General features: G+C 39.5%; 1 protein-coding gene across 13 annotated transcripts in view; it reads left to right on the top strand.

Moving 5' to 3' along the window:
* LOC126915945 (uncharacterized) overlaps positions 1–26,989 on the top strand; it is a 350,506-nt gene that overhangs the window by 67,372 nt on the left and 256,145 nt on the right. For all 13 annotated transcript variants that reach the window (XR_007710387.1, XR_007710388.1, XM_050721170.1 and 10 more), the window contains exon 14: positions 16,412–16,456. Coding sequence is in view for 11 of the 13 variants with exons in the window: in XM_050721170.1 (XP_050577127.1) it covers positions 16,412–16,456 (45 nt within the window). In the remaining 2 variants the exon portion in view is untranslated. The remainder of the gene's footprint in view (positions 1–16,411; positions 16,457–26,989) is intronic.

Here is a 26,989-nt window from a genome sequence, read left to right on the forward strand (position 1 = left end):
CATTTGCACGCGTCTCAGCATTTTCTTTGCCTCACCATTTTCCATACAAGACTACCAACGAAACAGTTGCATTCATCTGTTTTACGAGACGCTGTGCATGCACATACTTCCGCACACTCATACTCATATATGTGTGTCACTACTACGCAACTAATCTAGTGTAGCACACAAAATTACACATATCTCAATAAAAACAAATAAAGGAATGGATTATACGATAGAAAGAGATCCGTTACAGCCTCTAAATAATATAACGAGTTTACTTTACTTCTAATATTTTATATATCTTTATACGTTATGTGCACAGGATCGTAGATTTTTGTGTCTTTAAATTTGCCATAAATGCGCATCCATAGTCTAATTGCTAGCTTTTAAATTATCGTGCAAGGAAGCTGGAAAGATGGGATTTTGGTTACACCTCGCGGCATAGATAGCAATTTTTCTGATACGCTACTACGCGCAGTAACGTTTCATATCGTTGTTCTGTCGCGTTTACGATCTGCTCGTATCAGGATAGCGATCTTTCACGCTAATTCCCGTCGGTACTTTTATCGGTATCAGGTGCATCGTAAAGCTCGCCGCTGCTACAGCTTCGCTGTAAATTAGCGCGCGAGCCGTTTTCCCAGCGCGAAATCTGCGAACTTTTATTGGCTGTGTGCATTTCGCGTCGCGTAATCGGATTTTCTCGCATTAGGCATCGTTCTACCATCCTGCGTACCTTGTTCACAGAGGAAAAATGTTCGTGAGTGGTCACACCAGGAACGGTTGACTAATTATCTTGGTTAATTAGAGCGGTGGAACGTAACATGCACGCGGTTAAGTATAATGATCGTGTGTTTCATCCGAACTACACGTATCTTGCAGTCTTTATGTAACAGAGGCGCTTGTCAATTTTGTTTTCGGTGGTTTTTCATCTCTAACAAGATGTTGCAATTAGAAAGGATCGACGAGTTGCTGCTATGTTAATGATCATAGAGACTTCGTAATTGGAAGAGAGATTCGCATTCGATGTTCCTCGAGCAGCTGTTGCGCTGCTCTTCGTGATCCTGTTATCAAGAAGTATTGTTTTACCTTCTTCGGATAAAGGAACATGCAACTCGCTGCTCAACTCGCGGCTTTTGCTATTGATTATATAATAATGTCCAAATTTTACTACTTTTAGAGCGACTTAAGACGAAGATTATTCAATTTCTTTATGAAGAACGATAATGAAGATTGTTGGTGTATCATATATTTTCTAAGATTCACATCATTATAAAGATACGCTTCTTGAAAGAGCTCCTTGAAATTTCTTTCAAGCATTTTTCAAAAATTCAACTTTTACATGCTGAAATTTAACGAGACAGCCTATATATTTTTCTTAAAATGATCAATTTTATTACAATAGCCTATCTAATGTACCAAGTGATTGAATACAATTACAAATTATACAAGTTCTCTTTTTTTCCTTATTTTTCCATATTTCTCATCCGCAAAGATTTCTAGTTCACCGTCTATGCATTACCAAGATCAATTCCTCAACTTCTACTGTGCCATCTATCAAAATCTGCCCACATACCCTGTGAACCTTGGTCGATCCATTTTCCTGTAGTCGCCTCGCAAAATTCCCTATCGAACAAATTATCTCTCTGTCGATCGAAAATGCATTGTCCCCCGATGTTTTTCTCTGTTTTTTTTTACGTTTAAAGCAAATGGGACGACGATGCGTCCGCCTTTGTTCTTCGCGATCGGATCGTAGCGACGCGAACAATGCCGTGGGCCAAATCGAATCTGTAAGAAGCGCTCGCGAAAAAGGAAAGCGTCGTTAATCCCGGCTTCGACGACCCCGATTCCAACGTTCGACCGCTTTTACTCGCTTTCGGATCCTCATGGGAATGGAATACGGCGACCGATCCACCAACCTGCCGACCGTAATCACCTCGATGACAAATTCGCCGACCTACAAACTTTAGAAAACTTACGGATGATCCATTAGCCGCGAGCAACGATGCTTTGCAATTTTGTTAACAAGTTTGCCGACAAGATAACTGACTTCTCCGCAACATGACGCATCGCTCGGATAAGTTGCCTGGTTTTATGAAACGTTGCGATTTGATTACGGGAAAATTACACGTTAAATTTGCTATATTTCTATATTCCTATTTCATTCTTTTTTTTTGAGGTATATTGTAAAATAATTTTATTACAGTTCACGTATATTTTCCGAACAATGCCAATGTTTATGGAACAGAAAACGTCGAACCACGCATCTGCGAAACAAGCAAACGAGAATTTACAAAATTGTGAAATTATTTTCGCCGTAATATTATCACCAAATATCGCTTGACATATTTTATTTTAACATTTCGTTCGACAAATATTTTGTTCGGTATTTTACATCTTAAAAACAGTCTCTGCTGTAGTAGTACGGAGAAAGTGGAAGCAAAACACCGCAGAAGTACATATTCCTTTAAACACCGCTTCCAATTACACGAATCAAATCCTACGTACTATCAAGCCCCGATCTTCTTCTCTTAACAACTTCCTCCTGCTGCGAAACACTTGGTGAAAGTCTCCGGCAATCACCGGCATGTACCCTGTAGAACTCGTTAGTTTCTCATGGACCAACTTAAACATAATCACGGGGCTTGGATTTTCCGTCGGGGAGCATCCGTTCTGCTTTGATCTCACCGGCTTCAACCGCTTTTCGAGGAATTTCGCTCGAGGACGATTCGTCAAAGGTGGTAGAAAGGAAAAATTCCGCGGAACGTTCGCGTTACCAAAGACATCCCCGAGGGTCCATTAACCTTCTACGATGGCTGAACGGGACGGAGGGAAAAATAAACAGACGTGGAATAGGGTGAAGGATGGAGAATGAATAAGAAGGAGAAGAAGATTGGAAGAGGGTGGTTGACTGTCGAGCCTGGCGATGGCGTGTCTGGATATCGATCCTGGTTTCCGGAATGTTACCACCGTGGCCCAGCTTTCTAACCCTTCCCCGTGCGTGTTCCTGACTCGTGTAAGCGTACGCGTGCGGTGACGTCGGCAGATTGCTCAGGTGAACGAAAGGGGAGCACGCGTTGTGGCAGGTGTGGCGACGCTCGTATCATGCAGAGGCACTCTCGCGTGCATGAAACTTTCGATGCATAGAAACAGAGAGAGAGAGACAGAGAGAGTTTGGCAGCTATGGTTAGGAAGAGGAGAAGTTGTAGGTTTTACGGGTAGAGGGATGTTTAGGGATAATCGAGATAACTTGGGATTAACAGATGGAATTGACGGATTTCTTTCTAACGAGGAGCGAACGATTATTGTCAGAATTACTGTTAAGATTCGGGTGACCGTTTGTTTTACATATTTATATACTCTTCCAATTCTTTAGGAAAAATTCATATAAAATATTGCTGTTAACCCTTTACTTTACAATATCGTAGTATCGTCGTGGCATGATCGTAATTTAACAAAATCAAATTGTACCTGCCGCAAAGTTGAATTTCAACATCGGTTTCTGTTATTCAAGCAGAGAATAACTAATTATAAATTGTGTAATATTTTCCAGATTTTGCAGGTGACACGGTATTATACCAGTAGATAACCAATACCGACTCGAATAAACTACATGAAAAATAATGAATCAGAAGATTAATGGATTAAAGTACTGGTAAAGTTCTCGGCGAAAGTCACTCGTTCTGTGCGAATATAAAATATAATCTGCGGATTTCGTGGCGAAACTCTGGCCACAGAGAACTTGCAATTACGATTATTTTTCTCCGCTTCTTTCAACCGGTAAAAAACAGTAGAAGTTGCTCGGTCCTCTGAAATCACGGTTCTCATGCGGGACCGTTTCGTAAGATCAAAGGTCAGCTTGTAATTAACCGTGGCGGAGGGCAAAGGTTCAGCTTCCTCGCGCGGTCCGGCCTGAATTCCAGAGCGAAACGATGAGAAAGGTTGCGTGGCACGCGTAATTAAACCTCGAGGAAACCCGATTCAAGTTGGCGGCGCAAAAAAAATTCTAAATAGAATTTCCAGACCGCGCACTGATGCCGGCGTGAAGGCGTGTGGAACACACGCGCGTCGGCTCGCGTGTTTACGAATATACACTGATTGCATGCTTCTGGACGTGTTCCATAGGAACAATATGCACGCGTGCAAAAACGCGACCAGCGTGCAGAATGCAGAGTAAACAGAATCGTGCTTGCATTATCTTGCAAAGCGTCCATGATAACACACGGAAATATCGCTCCTGCTTCGGTTCATTTTCGATTCATTCTTTGGGAGTGTTACTGAAATTTTAAAAATCGATGGTCAAATTGAAATATCAAACTTTGAATGTTTATAGTAGAATTTTCTGCAAAATTTAAATATTGATACATATATATATATCGAGTGGTAAAGTTGAAATTGTAAAATGTTTTATTTGCGGTGTGAGCGTCGCTTCGATAAAAGTATCGTCAATCATGATAGACAGTAAAATATTGAAACTAATTTACTTAGGCAGTGTTTGTCAGAATAATGTTCTGGAATAGAATCGAATTTATTTTTCTTTTCGTAATTCTTTACGTAATACATAATATGAAATAGAAAAGTTGAAAAATATAGAATCTAGTAGATTAAGTCCGAGTAGATGAAATCTGTCTGACCATAAACGATTCTCCACTACCTGCCTTTGTTTATTCTATTTATATCCATATGACGCTGTTGAATTCTTATATCGATCAATGTACTGAATTAATATTTCATGCGATAGAGTGTAACAGATAAAATTCGAAGTCCGCCCGATTATAGTCTCTTACTACTTATATTCTTATTCCTTTATCAATCTGTAACGTTTGTCAAATTGTTCAACGATATCTCGCGATATCTTTCTCTAGAATCAATTTTTAATAAACGTTGACAAAGCTGGATGAAAGTTTCAAAGTTCAAACTTCATTCATTCCCGCGCAAGAACTTTGGAATATGTTCGGCGAGGCTCGGAGAATAACGAAGTTTAAAAGAAACTCGGAGACTATTCCAATAAGAAAGCTCCGCTGCAAATCAAATTTATCGAAGAGTCAAGAATTTCTTCTATACGAACATTGAATAAGTCTCAACACCATGGGACGAATCTTTATGATAACCTTGAATGAATTTAAAAGAATAGACAATACGAAAGACACAAAGGGCCTAAGGAAATCGTACAAGTGTTAAAGGAAGTTCCATTCATAAGAATGGAAGGAAGCTTGAAAATTCATGACGGTGACACGTCGTAAAATGAGTGTGCGCGATTTTCGCGTAGTCGACGGTGTCGTTGTGGCCTCTACAAAGAAATCGGCCGTCGCACAGACGATAACCTCGGTTTTCATCGACTTGGCCGCTCGCCAAAGGAATCTGCTTTAATATCGCGTGACGTGTACCATGTGTGCGTATATATACCTACATATATATATGTGTATCCAGGAGAATTCGACGGAAGAAAAGGGGAAAAGGGGAGCAGGTGTGTAGATGTGAGCGTATATTTGTGTTAAGTTCTCGTTTTGACAGAGGGTTGAAATATTACGTAGTTTCTATGTTGCAATCTGTCGTTACTTATCTCTATCTTCTGCTCGATAACCGGTTCTTCTGCGAAGCTTTTTCGATAATATTCCGTGATCGTGTCCTTTCTATATCTATCATCTTGCTTCCAGAGAAATATGTGATCTCGTGCGTGAATCAGGAGATCTGGTGCATGCCGATATGTCGGATAAATGAATGTAACGTTATTTTTTTCGATCGCTACAAGCAATTGAGCATATCTCCCCTTGGATTGTTTTTCGGTCAAACGAATCCCATACAATATACATTCGAAGCGTGCACTATGGAAATACGTCTCTCTCGATCGTCAACTCGATTTAATGAAACGTTAACAAATGGGCAGCGGCCATTCGAAAACATTCAAATGGCGGTTTAATCGTTTTTTAACGTGGAATATATCGACGAAGTCGGCTTCTACGTATAATGAACCAGCCTGTAGAATGTATCTCGCTTAATGTACCGCATATTCACCGTGCGCTGAATGAAATACCTCTCAATCATTAAAACGACGATTTATAATGGCCGCATAAAAATCGTAGCGACGAAAATGTTTGCACCGTCCATGGGCCTACGACAATTTCGACGATCGTACGGAACGTAGAATCGTCGAGAAGCAAACCTTTAAAAAAGAGGGAGAAAAAAACAGGTGTCGATTATTGCGTTTGGAAATTTATTTCGCCCCGCGTCCTCGCCGACTGTTTTCGAAATAATCGGCACTCAATGCGCGGAATAAACGAGAACATCGACGAATATCCGTATGAATATTTCATCGCGTTGCATTATTATTCCCGGTATCGCAAATTAACGATTTAACGAGCGGCCATCGCCGGCCCGACGTTTATTTAGCAATTACTCGTTCCGGTTGGTCGATTGATTCGATCGGTTCTTGTCCGTCTCGTAGCTTTTGCCAACTTTTCTGCATCCTTCCAAGTTCCATAGAACTTTTCTAATGAAAGTCAATGCGACGCGAAACTGGATAAGTTTCGTATAAATTGGACAATTATTAGATGGCGTATTAATTGCATGAGAATTTCGCGAATTTCTTCTATTATCAAAGTTGCTATGGATATATCGATAAATAATTTAGCAGTGATTCTAGCGGATTACAATTTGTATCATTAAGTCAACGTTTCAGATCTATGAACAACATATTGGAAAAGGAAAAGGTAAATCTTAATAGCACAAGGAGGAAGCCTAATCTTGTTCTTGCTTCGAATTAAGGAAGTATACCATTGATTCGTTTTAAATAAAATTCCATCCAAAGAAGAATCTTCATTAATTCTTCAGGGAAATATTCTCCCAAGATTAACCAAATAACCCGCTGTAAAAATATTAGAGATTCAATAAGCACGCAGAGTATAAACATTCGTCCCTTTCATCTTTGCATCCATCGTTAAATTGCGCTTCTTAGAAACGTACGTGTAAAGGAGAATCTTCATAAACTGTTTCAAAAGATACTCTCCCATAAAAAACCAAAACATGTAAAATCTAATAAACAGGCAGTGTATAAATATTCTTCCTCGTCTCTCTCGTTGTCCAAGGACGTTTCTCACCCTCTCAATCCATGTTTTTCTGAATAAAATCCTTCCTACCTCGTAAACTCTTAACGACTACAAGAATATTCATAAACTCGTGAAAAAGCTAATCGCCCAAGAAAAAATCAACCAATAAACTACTGTCAAAATATGAGAAATCCAATAAATATCACGATATAAATTTTCCCATTTCTTCATCATCAAACGTTTCTCATAGACTCAATCCTTTTCTCTGTCGTTTCATCGACGAATACGTATTATTGCGCGTCTCGGCGAAATTTCTCTGTTCTTGGAGCTGCATAGAATTCGTATGTTGTCAGGGGACATCAGGTTTCCGCGGAAGTGAGTCGATCAACGTGCTGAAGGGGCGTAGGGGCGAGGATCGAAACGGTTCGGAATTAATTCCCTTGTTATCCCAATAACGTATGCGATTCGATCCTTGCTCGCTACAACGTCGTGAGCGCCGGCTTGCTGGTTCATTATCGAGTGCAAGCCGGCTTCGAATAATGCCGCGTACCTGAAACGCTACTGGCAATTAGGAGGTTTACCTGCGCCTCGGTAGTCGTGAACGTCGAAGTCGAACTCGAAGTTTACTATTGCATCGCGTCAAGTGAACCCTGTTACGGTTTAAACTCGGAGATAGGTCCAAGTTGTCGGCGCCGTTTGGTTTGATTACGAGGCAGCTTCGATATCGAGCGAATTGTTATGGTAAAGATCAGAGACCTCGTAGTACGTATTTCAGTTCATACGGAGAGATTTAAACGATTTGCAAATAAAAAATGGCTTAGATGATTTACGACTACAGCAAGATTTAGGTGCGTGTTATTGCACGAAGATTTGTGGTTTTGTTACGCTTGAGAATATGAAAGTTCATCCATATTACGAATAGCTTTTGAAAGTAACTTCTCGAGTAAAAATCAGCTGGAATAAAGCGTCGAATGCTGCTTGAACTGCCAAGGTCTAACATTTACATTGCGTACTCCTAACGTCTTTTTACGCGTTCTCTATATTATGTTTGTGTTTTTCTTTTATTCTTGATATACTATACACGCGAATTTTATTCTCATAAAATATTTCTTTACTTGCGATATCTTGGTACATATTATATACTTCCTTGAATATCTTTTGTCACGATATTAAAGACCCGCCATGATAACCTACGCTTATTATAGTCGTAACATATATGAAACTGAGGATATTAAATATAAAACATTCACGATCTTTCTATCAGAATTTTTTATCCAGCTTAACCTCCAACATATTCAACGCAAAAAACAAGAAAGTATAATAAGAGCGGTAAGATCACGTTCTCGGGAGATTGCTCAACCTCTGATCCAGCTGCAGTTGCTTCTTCGAACGCTTTTCAATTTTCCTTCCCTCAACCTCTACGCTCGAGGCCGCTTTCCACTTTAGTCGACCGAACCGATTAATCGAAAAGGCCCAAATAAACCAAGCCTGACAGACAGACAGAGACTGGCTCGTCTCCAAGAACTACTTCTCTGCGTCTACTTTTCTACTACCAACGATTGAGATGTTTCTATCCACGAGATCCATCGAGAATTTCTAGCGTTTCGAATCTTGAAAAGCACGTGCTCCATGGTTGCTTGTGATTATGCGCGCAAAATTCACCGCGAGCGTAGCTTTGACGTATGAAACGGAGGATAGAGTCGTCGGCGCGCGACATAGGGTGCCTTTAATTTCGTTAAGAGCAGTAATTTCACCCTGCGGGAAATTGCGCGTGTCTCGTCTTCGGAATTTGACTGTCACGCGAAATTTACACGACGACTCCATCGTGTCTCGTCTTCCTCTCTGGTATTCCAAGGCTGAATAATTTTGTTTATAATGATATTTTATTACTTACAGTACGTTATCTTTCGTTGTTTACATTTCTTTATGTTCATACAATTTATCAAAAGAAGAAGCTATCGGATTTTTCATTCTCCGATAAGTATCCGCGAGCAAATTCAATCGAAAAGTCTAACACGTTTTCATTTAAGAAGATGAGATCACGCTACTCTCTAATAGATATAATCACTCTTAAATAGCGTCGAAGATACGTACAAACAGCATCAATTTAGCATCGATAGGTTTCCATTTTTACTTACTTTCACACATTACATGAAACCTGAGAGAAAGTTTCTTTTCCGAAGGTAGAAAATCGCCAACTGGCATCCACGTAATGGCAATCAGAGTTTCTCGAAAGCAAGAGGAAATTACCATATATCTTTCAGAATTCTGCATATTAGTCGACAAAAAAACTTTCAACCTGTCCTCGAAAACAAGAATGACGAAACGTTTCGTTACAAATGATTCGCTCGGAGAGAAACAAGACGCGACGAAACGATGAATTAATAGAATTTACATGCTCGCGCGTTCCTGTCTGGCTTTTTCTGCGCGAAGAATACTCGAGAGGAATTTTTCGACGGCTCGTTTGAATTATCGGGACAAGATCCTTCGTAATTCGAACCATTCGTCAAACTAATTGCACCTTCGCGGCGACCGCGAGGAGATTTCTAAGAAACGAATTAATCGCTAACTACATCAGAAGTTCCGTCGCGACTCGCTTAATCCGACTTTTTAAATTTATCGATGCTAGAACTATTGTAGTAGAGAACGAGCAATGTGAGCAATGGCTATTTTTTTTTTTTTTTTTTTTTGTTCTTATATGAAAATTTTACATATTTAGAATGATACAGAGTCTTGTTCGGAAGTTCTAGAACACGTTTTAGTTTTTTAATTAAACCTCGGTATTATATATATTTAATGTAAGTTATCAATATTTAATTATATCCGTTTTACAGCGTAAATTTGAATACACAAGCGTAATATACATCGCGCAGTTTCTTTGGTAGAAATTTCAATCATCGGTGCTTATATTTTAATCTGTTAAACATTTGTCATACATCGAATTATTCTGATTTCACGGTTTATTTCTTGGAACAACATTTTGTCACCAAATGAGTAGAATATCCGTTTTCATCGCCACTTCGTTACGAACGCGTAAAATTCTGATTTAATTCGTGATATTTAAGCTGAACAGATGAATAAACTAGGAAATTCGAAATCTCCATTTGGCTTTTGATTTGACGGTTATTATTCGAACATAAGGGACAATTAGCTTCTTGGTTAATGGAAAGAATGGTACGTTTGTACAGATTTTGATGGATCGAAACGAAACACAACGGTGAAATACGCGTATACATGCGCGCTTCTGTGAATAATTCTCGTTACAGCAAGCCAAGCATCGAGAGATCGTTGGAAAATTACATGCAGGACCAAATTGCAATCGAGTTCAGCACCCGTTGGTGATTTGACGGATATAATGACGGTAATTTAACGGCGAGGCTGGCAAACGCGAAAATTTCAAGAGTCAACGTTTTCAATCCCGCGATTTAACTGAGCCACCCAAATGAATTTATATTGCACGTCCCGATATTGGTTCGAATTTAGTTATGCGGGAACAAACGCAGTTTTATGCATTAGCAATCGCCTCGATTTGCCGGTTACGTGTATCAACGTGAATTTTGAAAAATGTTGCGGAAATTTATGCTGGAAATACGCGCGTAAAAGATCCAAATATCAAACGAAAAATAAAACGAACCGGTCGTGTAAAATCATAGCGAAAAAGATCAAAACATTTTTAATACGTGGAATTTATGGCAAAGGCGAGACGCGCTGGTCAAGCTCGTTCAGATTATTCGAGTTACCTGAAATCAACAAACTTGAGAGGATTTTGTCAAATCTAACGAAAGAACAATCGTAGTAATAATCGTTTGATAAAGCATTGGATTATAAAATTGCTCACATACGAAACTGTTAGTTATCATGAATTTTCACTGTGGTCTCCAATTGCTAAATATAAAAATCTTCTGTTTGTAATACCGTTCTAAAAAATTCTCCATTTCCCAAGACAACTTCTAAACTTTGTTCGATCATCCACAAACGTGTAACTCTCGATTATTATCAAGCACGGTTGTTCGTTCGTTTCACGGAGAGACGCGTTCGCGGTATAACGCGTCAACGAGGGTCGTAAATTCTCGTTACGATACGATAATCGACGCCACGAATCAGACGATCCCCTGTTTCGATTAGGACAATACGGGTGGTTGAATGATTATAACACTGAGCTAACAGGTTAAATATACACTTTATTTCCAATAACTGTGAACACTTGAGTATTTGTGCGTGATGCGTGTAGAAGTATTCTCAGCGAAATGTTAACAGCAAGTCAGATGTGTTCAGATGTCAGAGTTACTAGCAAGTAGTTCGGTGACGGTGATGTCGGGGAGGAAAAAACCACTGATGGATGTGTCTAGAGTATGAGACAAGCGGATTCGTTAATGGTAATTTTCGTTAAGGAATCGAGGGCAACAGACATCGTCGCCAATTGGATGAGAAAAAAACTGGTAGGTGCTGGCCGCCCCAGACCAAAGGTCGCTCGTGGGTGGCATTATGTTGTTTGCTCGTGTTTTCCTGGAATGAGCAATAACCCTAAGGAATCTTTCGACTTGAAAGATACTCGAGGAACCTAAGGGTCTTGATTATAAAAAATGCTAAAATTTATGACGGTCCTTGGGATTATTGTTGGTCCGAATAAAGATGTTTAGACGTCTAGTGATCTTCCTTAATCGAGGGAAGGAGTTTGGTTTATGCGAAGGGTCACGGACGTAACAACGGTTATTATTTGATTGTCTGAAATTGATATTTGCCGAAGCAAGTAGTATTTCCGTTAAGTATACCATAGTCAGCAGAAACTCTATGCACGAGCTAGTCGTGAACGAAATGACCTTCAGGGTTGTCCTCGTCTGCTATGCGGAGAATCTAAAAAGCCGCCACGTCCGATCCCTCGTCTTCGTTCGAAGGTCCCATGAAATTCCGTTTCGATTCCGCCAGAGGATCTCGCCGTACACGCGCCTCACCGACGACATTTCCTGCCAGTCGAGGCTCTTGAGGAATTTTTATTGAACATCTCCCTCGTGACTGGGAGAGAGAGAGAGACAGAGAGAGACGATAAAGGAGAGAAAAAAGAAGAAAAAAAAAGGAGATAGGAAGAGAGAGAGACAGTAAGAGGACGAAACAGGCGACGTCCTCTCGGAGAGCGAGCGTGTCATCGATTTCGCATCAGGGACCAGCTCTCTCGATAAAGAAGCTCGATGGATCGGTCTGGCGGACTAGACAACTTAATTAAGGGACGTTTACTCTGCGACGTTGGCCCATCCTCCTTCCACGAACTGTAACTCGCGACCCTTTTGCCACCCTTAATAAACGCTCGCTCGGGTCGATGCACCGGGAAACGAGCGAGTTAACTGGGTCACGCGTCGTTTCGCCGTGTTGCACGGCTCGCCACGCCGTGAAATTAACCCCCGCGATCGCGAAATACACTTCGCGAGCAACAGCTTCGCGTAATCGACTGGCAAAAATTAAGGCACGACACTGGGAATCTTGCCAGGGGCGGATATAACAGGGGGTTGCCGGTTCGAGGGAGTTTGATTGAAGTGACATTGCTCTTCGAGGGGAAACCGGTAGAAGAGGAGGGCGTATTTTCGGGGGTATGAAATTTCAAAGGGATGATAGAAATTACGTGGAAAATAAATACGCTTTATTTGTCAAAATAAACTTGTTACGAGAGACAATGACAAATCAATTTCATAGGAAATTTCGTTTACTTTACGAAGATAGAAGATTCGAATTTTCGGTATAATTTGGATTCTTGAGACGTAATAAATAACGATATAAGAACGTAATCGTTGAATCATCGAAAGGAATTCTATCGGCGGAAACTAGGAACCAACTCAAGACAACAACAACAAGTAAAATTCTAATCAACCGGGAACTTATGAAATTGATTCGTCGATGAGATAGAGAAGAAAATATCTTTCTCGAACAGACGACTCGATGATCTGCCACCTGTTAAGCTTAAAAGCGCTAGACGCATCGTTAGAGGTAGAGCGACCGGAAAAATGGCCGACTATAAACAGCATCGGACAATATATAGGAGGGTGAAGTCGGCGTCGTAAATAACTTCGTCGAAACGAGTCGCGAGGATTTATCGCGGCGATTTTTCGCTGAAGCGAAAGGCGCTCGGTTTATTTCCGTGGTAATGGCAACGAGAGATCCCTCGGACACTAGAGGAATCTCACCCCTTTCCGATTAGAACCAAAATAAAATATAATCAGAAGTATAATATCTCCATCGCGTTATCAAAGTTGAAATTAAATCTAACTTGAAAGCGATGATTTTTCTGTATTCCTTGAACTGAAAGATCTTCGAAATGCAAATGATCCGCGTGGTTCCTTAAACGCAATCGATCGGATTTTGCAGGATTCGAAGCTCGTGGAATTCTCATCGAAAGGTCCTGTGAGATGTCGCGAATTACTTCCACCGCGGAATTTTCATCTCGACCTGTCGAGTCGGCCGCCAGTCCGGATAATTTCCATTCCTTCGTTTGTTTAATTATACCCGTCACGTCAAAGCTTGAACCGCGTTATCAAACTAGACCAGCGCTTATTACCACAGAAACGAAGAAAGAACCAACTTTTTTCCCCGAGCCGCTAGATTCTCTTCGAGACTTTTCAAGGCGTATCCTTCGAAAATTTCTGATTGAGGGTTTAAAGCTCTTCGAGACTTGCGGAGAAAAGTTTGGCAAAGATCAGTAGTGAAATCGGAACTAGTTGGAGCTTCGTGGTAGGCCAATTGCGATTCCAATCGATTCGAAGTCTTGAATCCAGGATTTAGAGAGTTTGAGTTTGAATTTTCGGGAAGAGATCAGGATTAGGAATACGTATATTCCGAACGATTAGTTTCTATAATGTTCGATCAGTGATTAAATCTGGATAACATTCTATGATAACGATTAAATGGATATATTAAAAATGAATCGTTCATCCATACTTCAATTTATTGAACCAAACACTAGAAGAGGAAATAATTTTGGATCTTCAACCAGCACGAAGAACAGAATCATCGACATTCCGATTTTTCAAATAAAAAACCAATAAGAGAATGTAATACAATTAAATTGTCAATCTTCCGAATGAATGGTCCAATCAATCAATGTTTCAATTTCATTATAAATTAAATAATCTCATTTTAGTTAAATCCCAGATATTTCTAGTTTTAAATCCAGGTACTACGAACGCTGAAAATAAATCATTAATTAATCAAACTTTATCTCTTAAATCAAATACCAAAAAGGAGAATATTCTATAACTAAATTCCAAATTTACACATGTTGAATCTCTAGCGAACATTGAAAACGAATCGTCGTCTCGTTCCAATTTCTCGCACGAAAGATCGAAACGCGACAGCAAAAAGTACAGAAACGAAGGGGAAGGGAAAGGGCGGACGCAGTTCGGCGAAAAGATCACGATGGAGAAAACAGATTGTTGGACGTCGGTTTAAGCCGGTTTCCATGACAGAGAACGCACATTAGCGATAGTCCGGGCGTTAATGCTACGCTAGGTGGAAACGGCAAGTGGAACTCGATGTATCGCTCGAGGGGGAAAACGGTCCGCGAGCTTTAAAACTAAACGCAGTTAAATCGAGTATGTTATGCACCGGAACAACGTCGCGTGCGGCCCAGGTATTAACGCGACGCTGTAATGTATTCGAGGTTCCGGGCGTTCCTCGGCTTCTCCGTCGTTGTTTCACGAAGCTCGTGCTAGCCCCTTTAATCGCCAAACAATCGAGCTTCGAGACTGTCGTGCTTCATGGAACCTGCGATCAAGGTCTTTCAGATCAGCCAATTTTGATTTAAACAAATCACTTCGCTTTCGATGTAAAGTTTCGCTGTTCTTCTTACATTGGTATTTTTGTCTTGAGAATGTTGGATCTTAATAGCCGAAATAATGGTATAGGAACACTAAATTTACACTTAGAACTCATATTAGGATAGTTATATATTTATTTGATAAGCGATTTCAAAGATATTCATCGATACACATTTGCACGCGTCTCAGCACTTTCTTCCATGTCCGACTGTTAATCGACTGAACAGTTTACATTCATTTGTTTTCGAGACGCCGCGTACACACATACTTCCACACACTGATATTCACATACGAGTACCATTACTATCTAACCTGGTCTAGCACATAAAATTATACGTATCTTAATATTTTTACCACGAAACGAAGCTCGAGAGTTTCATTATTAAAAATTTTGGGTATCGCGTCCCGATTTATTCTAAAGAATACTACGACGATTAGATCGTTTATGCATTTAGATGGAAATATGCGAAAATACGCAAAATATACGAAATAAAGAATTTCTTACGATATTTGTTCGCTTGGCAACTAAATGATTGCGGATTTTGTCATTAGGTGGTATTGACAAAATCCGCAATCACTTAGTTGCCAATCCAATAGATAGTAAGAAAAATGTCTGAGTTTGACTCTTTTGGTCTTGTTGGTAATTAACGATAGAGTCAGGCATTTCGATGAGTTGTAGACGTTTTCTAGTTACTAAAGATATATGCTGTAGGGCTCCACTTATCGCAAGGAAATCGTTTATGTGTAGTGTCTGATCATGAACTCCGGTCGGCTGAATCTACTTACCGCAACGTGAACTCGTGTACGAATGAAGTCTGGTGACATGACTTGGTCTTAGCTGAATCCGTTTAATCTGAACGTGAACTTGTATACGAGGGAAAATTATAAGTGACGGGGAGAATCTTATTATATGAAATGTTTGATGAAACACTTTTAACGAGTTCACATAAATTCAATTCTACCGTAGATAATTTTAGTAAAAGTGATGTTTAGTTTTATTCAGATAGCAGATAGTGTACCCGCGGTGTATTTTGGTAAAATTGATATTTATTTTTATCCAAATAGAATCGCGATTGTACGTGTAAATGTTTACTTGTCCTCGTTGTATCGCTGTAATTACGATCGTTCACGCATAGTATATTTAACTACACATCAGAGACATTTATAATCGCTGTAATTATAATGTTAATTTTACGTTCAACAATGGTGCGACGAGATGAATTTTAAATAACGTTAATAGAAACAGTTAATCGTTGTTTGTAGAACTTGAAAATTACTTGTTTGACAATCTCGTTCTAATCGCGAACATTTCTATTCTCTCTTTCGTCCGAACAAAACGAACCTTGTCTAACGAGAGGTCCCTTATCCTCTAACTTTCCAGCGAACTTCGACTTGATTAAATTCACCCCTATACCCCGACCTTTCCTTGGGACTTTCCCACGAATTTCCAAGCTATGGGTTCCTAGGAAAATTGCATCCGCGGGTGTCTAAGCGTGACTGAATCATTACTCAACTCGGTGATTAAAACCAGACGGCGAAATTTCGTGTAACATAATTCCAGATCCTCTTGCGTTGTTTCAGATTTCTGCCAGCCTCGTCCTGTCCGGCTTTCCTTCCTGCAGTCAGGTGAGTGGTGTTAATATTGTTCATAGAAACGCGATATCGTTGCTCTTAGAGTATTGTCTTCTCTTCGATACAAAATTTTCAGACGAATGAATAATCAATAGTGAACAAAATTGTGTTATGTATTCGATGAGTAAACTGCGGATGTTAATTCGTACTCGCGTCTTCTTATAAAACTAGTTAAAGAAGTGGAATTTAAGCAGAAATTGATTTCAATTATTGAATATTATACACTTTAGAAACTTTCTATGCTTTTGCATATTATATCTATCCTACGTACTTTCGCAATTTTAAATTTCTCACAAAAGCACGAACGTACGCGATAGACTGCTTATTGATAAATTAAGCTCGATAACAAAATGCCGCTCTTTGTCAAACATCAAGTACAGCAAATAAAGAAAAAGTTCTGACGAAGCGGTGAATGGAAAAGATATTTCTATGAAAATATGTGCCAGCGTCTGAACAATATTTTATTACGCGAATTTTATTCGAAGATATCGTAGCGGGATAATTAAAGTTTACAGTTGTGTGTATTATTCTAGGAAATTAATATGCAGTTAATGATAAAAAGTAACTACGGCATTGAGAGCAAAGTTTTCGCGCTACGAAAACGTTATGCGGGAGGAAAACAAACACAGCATTAAGAAGCCGTATTTGCGTAGAACTGCGTGTGCATAAAGAACGCAGCTACCGAAGGCAGTTCGCCGAGTAAATAATATTCCGAGTTTACGCAGGTTCTGGCATGAACTGCTGCCACTCGCGCAGAAATTCCTGTTCGTGTTTGACGGCTGTCTAATTACTTCCAACTTCCTGTCCAATGAGCATCATCTAATAAATTCTTCCCTCAAAAATTTCAAAAAGTCTCTGTTCCAATAAAATGATATTGGATAATATTTTTAACGATAGAAAATTTCTATTCTTATTATAATATATATATATATAATAAATTATTCCTGAAATTATCGCAGAAAAAAATGATCGTTCAAATATTATTTTAAGAAACGAAAGGTATAGTCGTTAAAACACGAAATAACAGAAAATAATTGTCACTGTATCGAAGAGTAATCGCACATGCGATCAAAAATTTCAAAGATTTCAGAAAAGAAATTCACGATCGTTGCTATATGACATTCAAAACTAATCCATCTGCTAGTGGAGAAACAGCGTCAAAGAGAACGACGTGGGACAGATGTGGTTTGGAAGGAAAATGCATGCGCCTGTAACGCGTTTCATCGAAAATGTATACGACGCGCGCTCTATGTTATAGAAATGAAAAAGAAAGACAGAAGGAAAAAGAACGAGCGAGATGATTGCGTCTGAAATTGGTAGGAAGGGCGACGAACGCTGAGTCGAGTCGGGGACAGTTGGAGAAATACCCTCCGTGGGGAAAGCAATTTTTAACGACGCGTCTTCTGTCTCCTTTCGTTTCTCGGAGCGCGAACCTTGCCGCAATAACTCTATACGTGACGTAAAAACGACATAAAAAAATAGATGGTGCGGGGTGATTTCTTGCTCGTAAAGGAATCGAAGGGCGAGCTTCGTGATTGGAATAGTCCGCGAAGACTGTAGCGTTACGAGTTTTAGCACTTTTCAAACTCAGACGTTCCTTACCTTTCAAGAAAATTTCTTCCTTTTGTGTAATTTGAATAATAGAAATTTTTATTTTGAGACAAATATAATACTCTGAGAATAATTGATCCTCGATACAGATTAAGCTAAAGATAGATTCGGAATAGATTTGGCTCTTTGGATCAAGTCTGTATTAGATTTGAATGGAGTTCGAGCTAAGTGGTTTAGATTTCGCTCAAGTTTCGGTTAAGTTTGAGTTAGACATAAATTAAATTTTTGATTATTCCCCTACAATAAATCACATCTTAATGGTTAAAAAATATATGTTAAATTCCATACCCTAAATTTACAAATTGTTCATTTCGCCATTTCTCTATCGAAAGATTTCTCAAAGAGAATTCCGAAATACACTTCCTCAAATTTTTCTGAATCGCATTCCTGGAAAAGAAAGGAAACCCGAAGAAATTCAGTGGCCCCGGAACGAGCCACGATTCGTCTACCAACAACGAATCACTTTTCCCTGCTATTTTTCTCGAAGCTGCACGAGCTACTCCCGCAGAGATTTCTTTCCAGGCGATCGGACGCCGTGATCCGGTCGCTGGATCAACGCTCCCCCGCCAGCGTGAAATAACACAGGAAATAATGGCGGTCGGAGGTACAACGACCGCGTGTCGCAATAAGAGGGAACGTGACAGGCGTTATCGAGGGAATGCTGTCAGGGAAGAAATCACGGACGAAGAGGTGTACCGGGTCTTTCTCGTCGAAGAACGCAGGTTAAAGAAAGGAATGGGGAGGAGAAAGAAAAGGGGTAGTTGCGAGCTAGGGGTGGTTACGGTGGCTGGCGACGGATGAAGAATGCATCGAGCAGAACTGAGCGGTCGACCACGTAACGTCGCTCTTCTCGTTCCACGAACGGCATGAGCTTGGAATGATAAAGAGTAAAAGGGAAAAAGTGGGGGATTAAGGGAGAATAGTTGGGATCAGAGGGCGTGTTTCTATGTGGTGAGGGTAGAAGAGACTAGAGGGCAAGATGGGTCGAGATGATAGTAGAGAAAGTAGGTAAGAAGGAGGAATTTTGCCCATCAAAATTGAAAATATTTGGTTACAGGAAACGAGGTGAAAAGATTGATTCATAAATTCTGACAGAAATTTCTTGAGATTTCCTACGGTTAATTTTGTTCCTACATTTTTATGCATCTGAATGATTACGCTATGTATTTGTTCGAATATCGTTCGATTTCTTCAGTACGAGATTAGTCGACGATGATAGATGAACGATGCTGGTATTAGTAGCGCTAACGTAAAGGGAAAAATCGGATTGAAACAGATGTAATAAATAGAAGCGAAAACAATCGCTAGAAGCAGGCGTGAGAAGGGTTCGATAAAAATGCAATATGAACACGTATCGAACGGCGCGAAAGAACGATGAAAAGAGACTTGGAAAATGGGTTCGAAAAATAATAGGAACCAGTCGATGAAATTGAAACCAACGGAATAACGAACAAGTTATTTCACCTCTGGTTGGAAACAGTAAAAAGGGGTATATAAAAAGTCTGAAGAAATATGATAAAAACGTATGAGAGAAAAAGATAACAGGAAGAACGGTGAACACAAGTAAAAACGAGCAACATCAGTAGAGATAAGGTAGAAAGAAGCGACGAGCAATGAAAGAAACCGAAAGAGACGTAGGTGAATGGGAGGACAGCTTTGGTAGTGGAAAAGGTGTAGGGGTGTGTGTGCAAGCAGGCAAAAGCAAGGAGAGTCTACATCACCTTGCATTCCACTTGACGGCACTTCTGCGTCGTCGCCTGCTACTTCTTTCTACTTCCGGTGGCGCGCGCCGTTTCCCTCAGCTTCGCATCCTCTTCTCGTTCCGCTGTCGCGACGACGAATCCCGCCGGGACGTACGCAGAAGAGAAGTTTCGAGTCTCGAATCGACGAACGTCGACTCGGCTTAACCAGCCTGACACGCATCGACGATCGCGAAAAGATAACTCCGCAACGAGGTCTCTCGTTCTAACGCCTCCAATGAATCGACGATTCCAACTCTGATGCGCTTTTTCCCGTTTGAAACGCGATGCGCGATCCAATGGTCTCTCCATACGGATCGTTAAAAGCTCTGACTTAGAGATTTTCCCTGAGCTTTACGTGTGTAAGCAACGATGGTAAGTGCTACCAGTCTCTTTAAAAGGAAACGATCACGGAAGGTTTCGGATCTGTGGTAGATCGAAACGAGTTGGATTTACTTGTATTTTAGGTATCATTAAGCTGTGACTAGGAAGCCAATTGGGAAAGATTACAACGAATACACGGTATTTAAGATTCAAGATTACGACGTTCCGAAAGAGAAATCTTATTTCCATAAATTTATTTAGCATCACAAAGAGATAGTATGACAATTGAAACTTGCAAGGAAACTGGAAAAGAATGTTCGTGGTTGTTACAATACGTGGAATTGATCAGCATGGCTCTTGAGAGACTCATTTAGCTCTCTTAAGCTACAACTCGGTGCTTGAACCATCGCAATGGACGATTCAACCGACGTAACACGATCTTCCACTATAAAAATCGTCATTCTTCTGTCGTATCAAACCATTAATCAGGAAATCCTGCTCTATGGTACTAACGTTACCAACCGTTCACGCGATGTTCGCTGCTTCAGCATCGTCGTAAACGAGCGATAGGCATCACACGGCGAGAGGATACATCGTCGAGGTTTGGTCACAAGGTTGACGATTCCCGGGTGTGCAGTAAAAGCGCGCAACTGGCACGAAAACAAACGGTCGCAGCGGCGTTTATGGGGCTTTCGCATCGATCCGTTCTCAATGCATGAAATTAAGACGTTCCTGGGCGCTATCAACGAGCTCCGGTTTATCGTCGCGGGTCCCCAGTCGTGACCGGGAAATCTGCAATGCGGACACCCGCCGCAGACTCCGCGCGGATCGCATCCGAGCGACCAGCGCAAAAATTACGAGTCGCTCGGGGAACGACGAAACTTCCTTCGGACCCGGAAACCAACTTAGCAACCGGCGTCTATTTCTGCTGGTTGAAATGTAAATTTCCAAGTGAATGGTCTGGTTGGCCGGTTTGGGACGAGCTCGGGCGGATCACTGGTTTTGTGGCTATCTCTTGGTTCTTTGATTCATCCCCTTTCCGATGTATCTTTTATCCTAATCGAGTTGGCCAAAGACAATTAATCGTTTGGCTTTCGAAGAATTAAGCACCGATTGTGCACTGTAATAATAAAATTGAAAAATTCTCAGAAAATTGAATCGATCAATTGGGTTCCTGAGTGACTTGTTTGCATCTTATATATATATATGTGTGTGTGTGTTTTTTTTATAATAGATCTAATCGTTAAATTGCAGTAAAAGATGATCCCGATTGTAAATGATTCGTGGAACACATCGAAATTGAGAATAAACTGATTGGTGACAAGGTTAAGAAGAATTTATTGCTATACGGATTGAAGAAATTTAATTGGTTTGTTTATTTAGTTATCAATGGACAGATTGATTCGATGTACATTAATTCCTTGATTGTGGAAGAACGTGGTTTTACTGTCAGACGATTCGCAAAGCATGTTGAAATTCAGGATAAAAATAATAGTTAAGAAAATGCGAAGATTTGTTAATGAGTAGATTTAATTGCTCGAAGGAAATATGATACGTGATATTTAGATGGAATGAAAGATAACGCAAGATTTAACATTGGATAGAAAAAACTGCGAGAATTGTGGTAAATATTTATATGTAAGACGTGCGAGCATTAGAATTAAAAAAGAGGTAGGCTTACAAGATCGAGATAGGAGATTCATAAAGGTCAGGGTGAAAGATCTCTATGCTTGGAAACTGTAGATGAAAAAGTTGTGGTGTTGAAAAGTCAAGGTGAAAAAGCTTCGTCGTCGAGAAAGCTCGAAGGATCATGCACGCATGACTTCGAGATTAAAGAACTTTGATCTTGCTAACTTTACCCAATTAGTCTCAAGCTTTGGGAAATTCTACGCGTAAAACAAATATTTCGCTTTTTTTTAAATTTACGAACGAGAAGTTCCAACACTCGTATACTAAAATTGAAAACTGTTTTTTATTCGGAATCTCAGGGTTAAAAAACTCTATTCTTGAAATAAGAGTAAATCGGTGACCTTAAAAGCTAAAGAGAGCTTCCACTTTAAAGAGCAAAGCACAGAGAAACTGTAACTTTTAACAGCCTTGGGTATGAAAACTTCAAATCGAAAAAATATTACCTGGAAGCTCGATAACACAGACATCCACGCGTTATGAAGAAGTTTGAAAAGAATAAGGGGGATATGACCGACTGTAGTCAGACATTCTTCGATCGGTCAATTCTACCATTTTTCTGCGGATTTTCCTCAGTTTAAATTTGGAATAAAATGTTACAATATCGCAATACTGCGATCTTTTTAATCAAAATATTTCGTTTACATATTTTTCACAGATATTTCTTCAGTGAAATAAAAAACACAGATACAATTTCTATGTCGTGTAAAAAAACTTTTATTTCAAATGCACATCGAGTTTGACAAATGCTGCAATGTTTTTAATCGAAATACTCTTTACTACTACAGATCTATAAAAACAGAAATTTTATTCTAAATATCTGTTAGTATTTACAAATATTTCTCCACAACTTCATCGTTATTTTCACAAACAATCGTGCAACGTTGTTGTGTGCGTACACGCGTAACGTTCGCAGAAACTTTACGACGCGTTCTCATTGTACGATCCTGCCGCGAACAGTATTGTGTCAGGCGCATCCCTGTTCTCGTGGTAAACAGTTTGCATAATAATTTGGTGCGCGAGTTGGGCGCAGTCGAAAGGAACGAACGACACCGTTACAAGCGTCTCGAAAGATGGCGTCAACGTAAGGGAAACTTTACGAGCGAACTCGTTCACGAGTTTTTCATCTTGTGGCTGGATAGATAGCGGAAATTTCGACTCGCTTTACGCGATCGTCCAAAATCTTCTTCCCCTGTTCGCTCCTCGAGACTTTCTGGGAAATTTCGTAGGAAAATAATTGAACTTCATGGGCTTGTCGAAATTGGATTTTGTAAATTGGTCCTTTTTATCGTGCAAGCAGTAAACTTGTTGGAACAATGATTTGTCGGTGTAAATTTCAATGTGGAAATTGGAAATTCTCTAGCGCTATCAACAAATTATACGCTACAGACAAATTCATATTACCATTTTTTAATATTTTGAATATATTAGGTCATCCCATAAGTTCGTGCCGACCTTTGCGTATACATTTCATATTTTAAAGAAAAACAAGAGAACTTTTATCGAGACGGAATAATGAAAAATGGGAAGAACATTGTACAACGAGAGGGGGATTACATTTTTTCATGAAACTGAAAGGTATGTAAACAATCCTAACATATATAACCGCTCGAAAAACGGCACGAACTTATGGGATGACCTAAATTTCGCAGAACGACAACTTGTCGATAGGAATTCTAAGATTATCTTTGACGTATCCGAAATGTTACCTTTGGAACGGGATCTCTGAAATTGGAAAATTCTTTAAAATCATCTTTACGATGCTTAGCAATACTTCAAGATTGTCTCTGATGTACTCGAAAATTGCCCGAAGCTATCGAAACTTTTTAAATTCATCAGAATTCTCTGACGGTGTTATTCGTCAAAAATCATTCGCAATAACCAAATTCAAACGAATTAACGAACTCGTCACTCTACAGTAGCGTTCAGATTCACCGCACGGAAAGAAATTTGCCTATAATATCAGATTACCAAAGTAACTGGTTCGAAAGTAAAGCCCGATACTCTTTTCACTTGGACTTTCCCGTTTGGTCGCGCATTAGCGTAATAAGATTCGCCGACGAGCTGTCGCCGCATTCTTCCGCATGAAATTCCTTCCATCGCGATGGAATCGTGGACCGCGCGAAAGCCTCGTAACGATCCACCCTACTTCGTCGGCAACTCTTCAACTTTTAAAAGTCGATAACAAGTTCGGTGCAACTACGAGAGTGCCTCGAATAGATCGTCCCTTTCTTCTACCCTCGTTCGTCCAACGAGTTTCAAAGTTAATCGTCTTTTTTTCGGATGCAGCGAGTCTCGGTTTTGCTGCATGTTTTCGACCAAGATAATCTTAAACGAATACTAGACTCGGGCGATTAAGAAATTATTTGTTAGATCCAAAATATTAAAGGCATAGAAAATGCAAACTTTGAAGGGATATATAGTGTACAATTTTCTAAGCGCGATAGGTCGAAAATGAAAAATGATTTAAGTATGAGATGTCATTAATTTGGAGTATTTTAAATATAGAACATTGCGAAAGTGTTGATATTGTAGCCGTGGGATATTCAAAATTTAGAATATTCCGAACATAGTGTATTTGAAGCATATAATATTTAGAGTGGAAATTCTAAACATAAAATACTTCGAAGGTAGAATGGATCAAATATATAAAATTCCAAGCATAGATTTTTCTAATAATAAAGTATCATAGGTAAAGAATATTTGACGTGTGGTACATTTCAAGCATACAATCTTCGAAGCATAACATTTTCTAAAATAGCGTACACTAAGCGCAGAATATCCTAAACATAGAATATTCTAACAGTAGTGTATTGTGCGTATGTAGTTATCCAAGACATTGAATATTTCAAGCATAGAGTATCCCAAACGTAGAATATTCCAACAATGGAATAATGTTATCGGAGTAGATTATTTAGAGTGTCAAATATCCAAAATATGGAAGTGTAGAATATCTAAGTGTAGAATATCTTAATAAAAGAATGGATTTCAGGTTTAGGATGTTCAAAGCATACCAAGCATATAATAAAAATTGGGAAATCTAAAGCATAGATAATCTTAAGTATAGGTAATCCAAACATTTTACCAAATTATACCAAAGTCATGTATGAGCATAGAATATTCCAGGCATAGAATATTCCAATCTGGAATATCCCAAGTCCGGAATATCCTAAATACAAAATATTTCAAGCGTGTGTTCCCTAAACACAAACTTCGGTCTGAAATTCAATTTACATAATATCAATTCAACCGCCATCAACTATACCAAACGCTCTAACTACCTTACTAAATCCGTCGTAACAACGTTAAGCGATCATCGTACTCATTTCTCATTCATCGTGCATTCTGGCTAAGAAAGATATCCTTACGATCTTGGTTCTCTTTCGAATTCTCAGAACACACGGACGAAACGTCATTATAGTGAAAAATACTTCGAGGACAGCCAGTGAGATCGCGAGCTGAATATACAATCATCGACGTTGCAAGGCTATCCGCATTCGCCTACGTCCATTGGAATGAAAATCGAGACGTACGAGCGTACACGAAAGTTATTAATTTTGCGAAACATCGTCGACCAATTGCAAATAGTTTCCGCGATTTTGCTGGCTTCTAAGCTGATTATGCGTAACGGATACGAATTAATTAACGCGATACGCCAAGTGCTTTGTCTCATTTCCGATATGGCTTTGCCTCGTAATCAAACATAAATCAAACGTCATTTGATCGATATAATATTACATAATAGGATATTAATGTTCATTTACTCATTTCGAGAAAATTTGGTTCTTCCGTCTTCTTTATGCTGTTCTTTCTTTAAACATGATTCAATAAAACGTTGTTACATTACGTATACTTTTAAGAAGCTTATTCTCATTTTTTTTTCTTTTAGCTAATTTCATTTCATATTTCACTGTGTCCTTATTCTTTTTTATATTCAAGTAACATACTGTTTAGAAGAATTTATTTACTCCATTCTTGTTATACCTGTCTTTTTTCGTAGAAACTTTCTATTATTTTCCCTGTTCATATTTTACTCGTTTGTCTGGAAACAAAACACAAATCGCTAATCATTTCAACGATATTAAAAAGTAACAAAATATTACAACTACACGTGGTATAGAGAAATAGACATATCGTTATGATTTTTGTAGAAAATTTCTACCAAACTCTTCTTTCTCCTCCGTCAATTTCATCTATTCCCATAAAATTTCCCCCATTTTCCCCCATTCGCATTGCGCGGATTTTTCTCTGCCTTGCCAATTTTTTAACAAATCTCGGTAAAATCCTTTCCTCCTAGAAGATCTTCCTTTCCATTAAATTTCCACGAAAATGTTCCATAACGTGTTCTTACGCGGCTACCTAAACGCTCGCTATCAACCATCGACGACACGATCGCGCATAATTTCCCGTACGTTTCGCTGACAATTACGCGATATCGTATTAATGAGTGTTGTGCGTGTGTCGTAGGTAATCTGAAGCGTGCGCGCGCTTGTTTACGCGGGCAGAACGAGCTACGCAAACTGCAGTTATAATTTCTCGCGCATAGACGCGGCACGGATTAAATCGCCGGTCATCGTTAGTTCCTAGTCCCGTTTTCTTATTATTAACCCGCTAATAGAAATTCGAACGAACCCCATCATCGTATTTCTAAATGTTGCTGTAATGAAACGCGATTTCCATCAACTGTTGGTCAAATGTGATGTAGAAATTGCAAACATTTGCTTAGTACAAAATTAGTATACATATGCAGCATGGATAGTCGCCTTAAACATATACAATATAGATCCATTGAATATTGGGCTTAATTAATACGTTCAAATAACTTTGCGATCTCTGAAGATTATTTCTGGTACTAGAAGCGGCTTGCAATTTCTCGGTATATTTTCAGATTTATTTCAAATTGTTTATGAACTGCTTATGAAATTTCAAAATGTATTATACGACACACGTAATATATTGATAAAATATTTCCGTGAGTGTCCAAATACTTTGGTAAGCCACTGTATTTCACGATTTCGCACGAGCGAGTAAATACTGCGACGAGTGCAAACTCGGTCTGGATGGACCATCGCTAGTTTCCTGCTTCTTCTCGCGCCTTGCGAGTCCACCATCGCGACAGGAAGAAGAAACGCCCAGGCTTCCAGGTAATGGAAGTGCAGCACACGAA

Source organism: Bombus affinis, chromosome 5 (genome assembly GCF_024516045.1).
Source record: "Bombus affinis isolate iyBomAffi1 chromosome 5, iyBomAffi1.2, whole genome shotgun sequence".
NCBI classification, from domain to species: domain Eukaryota; kingdom Metazoa; phylum Arthropoda; class Insecta; order Hymenoptera; family Apidae; genus Bombus; species Bombus affinis.